The sequence below is a fragment of the Rhynchophorus ferrugineus genome, unplaced genomic scaffold, assembly GCF_030347505.1.
Source record: "Rhynchophorus ferrugineus isolate W39M unplaced genomic scaffold, kcgeb_rfMv2 rfM1, whole genome shotgun sequence".
Lineage (NCBI taxonomy): Eukaryota > Metazoa > Arthropoda > Insecta > Coleoptera > Curculionidae > Rhynchophorus > Rhynchophorus ferrugineus.
In genome coordinates this window covers 11,025,031-11,034,920 of record NW_027472580.1, presented here as the reverse complement: position 1 = coordinate 11,034,920, position 9,890 = coordinate 11,025,031, and the positions used below count along the sequence as shown (strand labels likewise).

Below are 9,890 nucleotides of genomic sequence, written 5' to 3'. Positions count from 1 at the left end.
GCACAGAGATTTTTCACGCCCAAATATTCGTAAATGATATGATGTACACGTTCAGTTGATATCTTTAGTGTGTCTGTTATTTCATTCAATTTCAATTTACACACCGAAATTCCTTTTTATTCATTTTTTCACAATAACAAAAGTTACTTCACTCAAATTGCTATTACACGCAGCTTTTAAGGCTTACGGCTAATTAAAAACATATGGATTTAATTATAGTAGCTTCATCCATGTCTCAAACCGGGGACTTTTCAATTTACTTGTTATTTATTGATAGAATTATCACATATCATAAGAAATGAAAAAGTCATATCAGTCATCATTTATTTGCTTCTAAAGATTTACATTTTTGCCTTGGTGGAATACCAAAGTTGACATTAAAGAACGCGCAATATTATCAAATATGGAAATAGTTCAGTCCACAAATATGTTGTTTAATATAAGTAACCTATATGATTATATAGGTTACCTGCTTTTAGATTACCAACAATAACTAGCATAATTATATTCGACGGAAACCTTTCCAAATCAAGTTTCTCGTTGCATATTAAATACATTTTTAAATCAAAACATCATGATTTCACATCGTACTACAGAGAGTTTGTACAGTTGCAATATTAAGTTGTATGCTGTTGTTACTTATACCTATTAAGTCCACCCGAGTTATTTTTTTCTGCATTATGGACCTTTGAATCCATGGAGCCTTCCTAAAGCTCCATGAGCTAACAATTTTCTAAACAGTAACATAGTTCAGATACATTCAGCATTAAATACTAAAATAACACTCCTATTCATACTGATAAAACTAAAAAGGATTACTGTGTAGGTACAATATCTATATTTGTTCGACTGTCGCCTTATTTAATATATTTCCCATATTTTAGATTTTCGATGCTATAAAATAAATATTTCTGCCTATAAAAGTGAAGCCTTTATATTGATTTTAAAAGCTCTTCATGCTTATTTTCATGTCTTTGTGAGAACTGAAATGATTCGTATTGTAATATATTATTAGAAGTAGAGTTAACAAAGGCGTTTACCATTACTTTTCAATGGTTACTTCTAGAATAAGTTATCGTGTTAAAAACTTGAATTACTATAACATACATATGTAATATTATGTCTTGTTTTCAATTGGGACTAATAAAAGAAGGAGAAATGGTTAAATAAAACATATAATTTAAACGGATTTTTTATTTAAATGGAAGGCAGTAAACATTTCATGGAACTATTGAATTTGTTGTATAAATAATTTTTGCTAAATACACATTAAAATATTGATTAATCCACTTTTTTGTTAAAAATACAATCAATCTGCAATTGTTGCCTTTTACTTAAAACCAAAGTCGAAAAGGCAAGTGAAACAACAATAATAATTGTATAATATATGTTGCATTCATAACAAAAAAAGTGTAAGTGTAAAGTAACATACAAATAAATAAAAACAAAACTTAAAAATAACAAAAAAATTGAACTATTACTATAGGAATACATTGAGCCTCAAATGTTAATATAAAAAAATTACATATAGTATTGTGATTATCCTAGAGTTAATTATATTAGATATTAATATAACATTTTTAAATATCCAATTTTGTTTATAAACCACAAAAATGTTCACTAACTTAATGTATTATACAGGTGAGCCTTCTTTTATTTTATTTTTGATCTGGGAACTAATTGTCATTAGAATGTTTATTCTCAGGCCAATGTATAATGCCAAAAGTAACATTATATGGAATATTATTATTTTGTTAATTTTTTCTTGGTGATATTGAAATTAATTAATTTTTTGTATAAACCTGTATAATAGTATTAACTATTTGATTAAATGGCAATATAAGCATTAATACACAATTTTTCTTAATAATTTAAAAATGTTACAGTCATAGTGGCAACGCACACTTTGAAGCTAGGAAATATAACCAATACAATTAAATATACAATAACGAAGATCTCTCTACTGATCGAAGAATTCATATACTATAAGTTAGAATTCATCACTAGAGAAATATTTTAGTTTCCATTCGAAATATGACCAAATTTTAGGCACACATTAAGAAACTGTATTGTATCTGTAATATTATTTTTCCGAAAATAACAAATGATCTATATATTAAATTATATGGGCTTATATTCTAAAAAATGTATTTCTAGAAACATAGTAGGATGCTCATCTTAATTACTTATATGATATGTGTTTATAGTTTACAACAAATTTAAGACTAAAACTCTCAAATTTAAGATTGTAAAAATACGATTAATTTTTTCGTTTGTTTTTTTTTCTCTTAATCAAAAATATCCTAAATATCGATTAATATATTTTACGTTATCTATACAATAACCAACTAACAAGTATGAATCCATTTTCTATTGTAATTTTCATTACGGGATATGTTTACAAATAAACTAAATATAAATAATAATTTATCAGTCTATTTAAAACAGAAATTGTTGAAATTGGTGTAGGAAAAAAACTCTGCTTAATTCACCAGGGATCAATATTAGTTATGTTTATACTTATTTTGATAAAAATATATGGAAAATGTCATGTGTAACGATACTTACGGTGTTAAGAAGCAGTTACGTAAAAAACTAACAAGAGTCCATTTTTTTACATGTTAGGTATTGTCTGAGTGGTGAATTAAGATATAGTAAGGAACACTGTTATATAGCAGAGCCTTTTAACATTTAACAATCTAACGAACTCTAAAACTAAACTAAGAACAAAAAAAAAATAGAAACCAATAATAAGCGTAACCCTAGTTTTTACTTTTTCATTTAATCTAAGAAAATTTCGCTAATAGTTCATCCAACCATTTCTGGGGTGGTCAAATAAAAAAGATCAACACTCTATTCACTAAAAAATACGTCCTTTATTCGCCAATCCGTTGATGATCTACTTTAAGTTAAGCTATTAGGCCATAAAACAATTTTCTAAGGGGATGAGGAGGCCTAATTTGTCTTTTTCGTCTTAAACTCCTCCCTGTTACGACTTTTGGTGAAGTCTATGCACGAGTACACGAATGAGGTGGCTATGTTTTTAGCGGCGGAAGTTTCGTTATCGGCAGTTTTTCCAGTTCGATGAATTATTCTTTGTTCTGGATCCGCGGCCAGATCCAGACTAGCGTAGTGTAGTCTGATGGGTTTAGGTTGGTCGGGTTTGGTTTGGTCTGGCGCCGTCACACCTACAACCGTGGACGCCGAAGAGCTTGATGAATATACACTAGAATTGGATCCTGAAATGACATTTAATCTAATTAAATACTCAAATTAGAAATATACGTCGGATTTCTAAATGCTAGTAACACTTTGTGCGAGCATAGAAATTATTAGATGTTTGAAGAGTTACTTATTTTATCATGAAGTACTAAAACAACTATTCGATTTATCAGTGATGAGGGTTTGAGTGAATCAATTATCTCATCTCATTTAAAATTGAAAAGAAACAAAATTTTAATAATAAGTATATTTGTACATATATATATATATATATATATATATATATATATATATATATATATATATATATACTATTTATAAAAAAATTAATTGACGGCAAACAAAGACAAGTGTTATTTTTTTATCTATTAATAACGACTCAGATATACATCCAATAAATAGATATTCTTATTATCTATTCAAAATAACAGTGAACTCACGTCATCAAGATGTTGCAATTTGTAAATTCGTTTCAGAATCAGACAATATTTTCCTTCTCATTCTATTTTAGTTAAAAAGAGATACAATGCTGTCTGATAAGTTCGAACTATAACTCAAACACCCTCAAAAGTTGTCCGGTTGTTATACGGATAATGGAGGCCCCCTCTTGCCAGTAAAATTCGTTAGGGAGGTAAGCAATTTTACTCTTAAATATTAAATTGCTGCGGTTTTTTTGAAAATATTTTTAGCGTATTGCAGCTGCATTGAGTATTCACACGGTAACTGAAATATCTCAAAAATTAAAAAACAGAATAATGGATTCACCGAAAAGAGACCGCCCAGATATGAAAGGGGTGGTGAATCAAGATCAGCTCGATCAGAGATCAAATATATGAAATCTATAAAAAAAGTGAGTAGTGTTTTCAATAAAAACATGACTCAATACAATTAATTGAGATGAAACTGCTAATCTGAAAAGTATCTTTGAGGGATGTAGAGCTTCCTTTCGTAGAGCAACCTACGAAGGAGTCTGGTGGAATTTCTGGGCACTGCTTTTAAAAACATTTTTTAAGAGCCTATAATAAAATCAAGGAAGACTTATTAGAAGCATATTTATACTTATAAGAAGAATATTTCGGATATACCCAATCGTCGCTCATGACAAGATGATAGTATATATAGTATTAAAACAACAAAAGTTGATTGAAAAAGTTAAACGTTATATAAAATTGATTAAGTTTTATTTTTATATAGGAATGGTTAATAACACTTTTGGTTTGGATGAACTCTATGAGACATCTTGACGAAGAAATTGACAAATGATGAAACAAGTGACAGGGTGATGGGAGTGGAAACAACTAAAGGTGAGTATATAATTAATACACGATAACTATAGGAAATCTTATTGCAGAATGTGAAAGATTTATGAGTATAGATAGATGTGTAACTGTTTAGATTATAAATGAGCATTTGGTTAAAATGTGCTAGGAGAGAAAGAATACTATTTTGCATATATGGCAAATGCATTAGAGAGAATGCAGTGATTAAATCTAGTTTTATCAAGAAAGATGTATACAGGTAGTAACAGAGCAAACAAAGAAGAAATACTGTGATATCAAAATGAATTTACAAGGAAACATTGTAAGTTAAATATACTACTTGTATATACAATTGTTAATTAGGTGGATTAGGCCTCCAGGAGATACCACTACATAAAAAACGCACCTGGAACTGATAGGTTGTATGAAAAAAAATCAAAGAAAATATAATAAAACACAACTCTAACCTACATATTATTATAACATTAAACTAAAGTTTCATTATTTTATTTAGATTACAATTTTGTTGTATCAAAGTCAAAATGAACTAAAACCCGGAGTTGATGTGGCAACATTGCAATATATGGACTCCATCAATTCAGATGAAGTGAGTTCACTGTTTTATTGAACACACAATATAATTTGATTTACTCAATTAAAAATTAAATTAACTGAAAATTATTGAAAGCTTAATATTTTTAATCAGTGCTTATACATGTTTTTAAAAACTCAGCAGACAAAATATAACGTATGTTTAAAATTATTTTTAGTTCTCTAGCTTCAGTATCGATAGCAGGACAATGAATGTTTATCGCACAAAGCGCATGAAATATTATTTATAGAAGCGAACTGCAACTAATGCAAAACGTATGCAGTTTTAAATCAACACTTTCAGATAATGGTAAACAATGAAAAAGCGCAAGAAAAATTGTTTACTAGAGATTAATAATAATAAAAATACCTAAACGTGAGGCTAGACCTTCGGAACACACTGATGAAGGTCTGGAAAATTTTTCCATTCCTGGCAGCGAGGAAGGTCGCTGGCAGTTCTCTTTAATTATCTCCGAGTTTGACGAATTCGGTCTGGACACATTTGAGGCTGGTGATACTGAAGCAGACATAGATATCCGTGAATCCTCTTCGATATCCATGTTGGCCTCTTCAAGGACGCTGTCATCTAAAACGAGTTAACTGATAATTTATTGTAATATATTTGAGAGTATATTTGAAGATGGCACAGCACTCTTAACTGTTGATAAGAGTGCTGTGCATCATTACTGCTTATTGGCATCATTAATGAACTTAAATATATAGATTCGTTAGTATTCTCGAGTGCAATTTTCTCAACAAACGAAAGACCATTATACAGATAACATTGTACTGTTAACTATACTGTGAAAATAGCAAATATTTAAAATTATATTAGATGTTAAACTCATCTAAAAAATAAACATGAAAATAAACGAACCAAAAGGTCCTTATCTATTAGGTGTTTGTATATATTTTGATCAGCAATATATGTTGGTGAAAATGCGAAGAAGTATAAGATGTGGCAATTTCTCTATATAAAATGATAGTTTAATCATTCAGTATTATCAAGTTATTCAGTATATCAAGGAGCTAATCATGGAACGCTCAAAACTGTAACGTGGACATTCATTAATTTTGTTTTTTTATTTGACCAAGTGTGTTGTCGAAACCCATCAAACAATTTTTGAAACTTATAATTAGCGTTGGGAACTATCGACTGTTTAGTAATTGACTACTTTTTACTATCGACTGTTTCAGTCGCTATTTTCGGTCCGACTGATTTTTAACGTTCTGGCTCTGTCGTTCTAGCCGCGACTTTGACAAAAATTACCCAATTCATGCTTACATAGATTTATATGTAATATATATATATATATATATATATATATATATATATATGATTTTTTTGGTAGCTTGCTTGGAAATAACAATAAATTGAATATTAATATAGTAGTATTTTGGAACGATAGTTTTCAACATTGTTAATGCAATGAAGTAAAAAGATTAAAATTGTGAATGATAAATAGTAAAATACTTTCGACTGTTTTTATGGCAATAATAAGTCATATTTCGACTACTCTCCCGATTTTTGTTAAAACATATTTCCGTTCAATAATAAATAAAGCATTTACTTTATTTAAAAGAGCGCTAGTAGTTATTGTGCGATTATTTTTAATTATGTCATGGATTAGTTTTTTTTCTGATTAGGTACATGTCTAATTTTTATTTAGTATTTATGGTTATTGCACATTTATAGATTTTACGTTTTGTTTAAGTTCTATTGTATTCTCTATATTTATTATAGTATATTATTTAAAAATAACAATTAATATATTAAAATATGATAAAACATTTGTGGGGTATTTCCATTTGATAGAAAAATTCCATTTTTTACAGATCCAGAGGACATTCAAATATAAAAGTAATTAAACTTCCTTTAAAAAGAGATTGTTTATTGCATGTTAATAGTTTTTTTTCATTTTTTTTCTTAAAGTTAGTACGTGAAGGAATATGTACATCTCAATCTCGCCGTTGGAAAATATAAGCACATATAAAATTAACTGCTCCAAGCAATTATCTCCGTCATTTCTCTCACAATTTATATAGAAAAAGGTTCGTAGGTCTTCGTCTGACACCACGAATAAAAAAAAAACAGTTGAATCGTTAGCTTTTTGATCATCGACTGTTTCGACTGTTTTGCGACTATCGACTGTTTCGACTATTTTCAGTCAATAGTTCCCAACGCTACTGATAATGATGTTCAGTTATACCCCACTTGTCGGTTTTGGTTCCAATAGTTTAAAAGAGGTCATTGACAAAAAACGGTCTAGAGGACCAAAAGGATCCGAAGATGAATTATGGCACCTTAGTATGTTTCCAGACGTTTATACCACGAGAGGGCCAATGGTTGAAAATGTTTGTTTTATGAAAATGAAGATTTAGAACCATTTAAACAAGACGGTTTCATGGCTTGTCAGGCAAAAAATAAGCTCGAATGGGAAGTTCTGCAATTCCTAACGCATTGACCAGGCATAGCGTCTTCTATCGATTGCCACTTGTTCATATCGATGAATAGCAAGAAATGGGGAAATGGACTGACGATTGGATCGCTGTTATCAAATTCAATAAAATAAATAAATGCCTTTTGGACGTAAAAACAATGAAATATCAATTTTCATCAATAACTTTTAAGGTAATCATAAAAAATAATCGGAATGATGGTATCAAACTATTTGGTAAATATATTCATGTTAAATCATGCCCCTTTAAAAACCAGCATGTAATTTCACCGAAGTGTAAGCAACATATTTTCTTTGTTCTCTGATCATGTCAACGCTTGTGCCAATCAAACTGCTATTGCTATTGCTTCAAAAACAAAATCGGAATCCTATTACAAACTAAAACGCCGAAAATAGTAGGGTAAGGCTGACTATGGATCAAATCCAACTCTGTCAAACTGAATATTGATCTCAAGAACATCAACTTATTTGAAAACTGAAGGGGATGTTGTAAATGAACGCTGAGCGAAGAACTGTTAGAAATAATACAGGAAAAAAGGACTAGTGGTTCATTTTCTACGACATACCTTGACTAAGCCTGTCAGGGACTTGATCAGCAGGTTTGGGACTTTGTACACGTTCATCCTTTTCCCTGATCGGTTTGAATCCCAGGTTTGGTCGATCGCTTAAGGCCACTGAGGATAAATGCGTCAATAAAGTAGACGGTGATCCGGTTACTTTCGAATTTTTCGTTCTGGGCAGCGTCGTCGACTTGGCCGCCACGTTTCCGGGTTTCATGATGGCGTAATCCCCCTCGTCAGAGGGACTGACTACCGTAACTTGCGCTTTCGGGGCTTGGGCACCCGGCGGACAGTAATTCATATAGGGGGACTCCTCCTTCGCTATCATATTTAGTTCCTTGTTTGGTTCGAAGTCCATCATGGCGTAGTCGTCTTCGTTCGGGTTCCTCCTGCTGTTCGATTTATACGGGACGTTCAGCACCGAGACGGGGACCTTCATTCCGGAACCGGATGGTGTTCCGGCCTGGCTGGACTCCTGAGGTGAGCTGGGACTGTTGATGCTCAAGGGGAAAATCAAAGAGCTTGATGTTGTGACGCTTGAGCTGGTACTTGAGTTACTTTTTGAACCATTGGTCTGTAAATTAAATATCTCTATAGAATACTATATCCCTAGTGGAGAAAATATAAAATAATATAAATTTGTTTTGATTGTCTTGAAAAAAAAAATACGAAAACGTTTTGTATGCAGTCATAAATAGTGAAATAACTTGACATTCAAAGATATACGAAACCTTCAAATTTTTATTAGTCGTCAAAATCTTTAAGGTGTTAATTTAAATAAGTAAACTTATCTGTGTAACGAAGCATTTAAAGTTAAATCAATTAAGTTAAATATGGGCTCTGTAGTGTACATGTAAATATACACATCTTCTCTTATGTTAAAATTATTTCATTAAGCTGTATCTTTGAGATCATTAAATAATAAATAATATTTTTTATTTTCACAATCATCTTTAATCCATTACCAGGTACAGTCTATCTAATAGTCTATCTAAAAATGTACAGCCAATGCACATTTTCACGTCCAGATGTTACCGCAGTAACTTAGACCTTTGGTTTACAATGTTTGTCGGTTTGTAACCTCTAATTATCATCAATAATATTTTGAAGAACGTTGTACATTTGATAACAAGGTCGACCAGTACCAACACAAATCCAATTTTATCAAGTGATTCCGTTACATGTCCGACACGCATCAGAGAGCACTTTGTCTCTTTTTCCTAGCGTAATTTTTTTGAAAACTAATTACAGCAATCTTGTAAATTAACATGGATAAACTCTTTGTTTAATCCTAATTTGCTAGGGTTTTAAAAGTACAACGTACTAATTCTACATTAGACATTAGTACAATGGAGATATACCATGGAGCATCAACAATACATCGCAGTACTTTGTTTTTTTAATCTATGTATGAATTCTATTGCTTTGGCTAGTATAACCCTACAGTTGAACACATAAGTCCACACTGGTTTCAAGATTTGTTGGTAAAGTAAAAGCTTCACAGGCTGCATTTGGAAGGATATTTAACGTTATCTATGAAGTGCATTGCCTGTTTTATTGGCAAGATTATACATACTAAAAACATATAAAAAAATACAACTTTATGTTGTATATTTAGGTCTGAATCTTTTGGTAGTTAGTTCACTAATCATAATTCCAATTCGCATATTCTGGTCATTTATCACATATTTTATTTATGTTGACAACAGACAAGAACTGTTACTTATTGATCATTTGATTAGTAAATATAATTTTTGGATTTCCAGATCTTTAAACTGGGATGTTCTATGTTGAATCAA

General features: G+C 30.6%; 1 protein-coding gene across 6 annotated transcripts in view; it reads right to left on the bottom strand.

Annotated features, from left to right (window-relative positions):
* Positions 1–1,179: 1,179 nt before the first annotated feature.
* The window catches only part of chico (insulin receptor substrate 1 chico), a 245,952-nt gene continuing 237,241 nt past the window's right edge, over positions 1,180–9,890 (bottom strand). For all 6 annotated transcript variants that reach the window (XM_076416028.1, XM_076416048.1, XM_076416033.1 and 3 more), the window contains 3 exons: positions 8,098–8,665; positions 5,443–5,658; positions 1,180–3,239 (listed from right to left, as the gene is read on the bottom strand). In XM_076416028.1, coding sequence (XP_076272143.1) covers positions 2,956–3,239; positions 5,443–5,658; positions 8,098–8,665 — 1,068 coding nt within the window. In that variant the 3' untranslated portion in view covers positions 1,180–2,955. The remainder of the gene's footprint in view (positions 3,240–5,442; positions 5,659–8,097; positions 8,666–9,890) is intronic.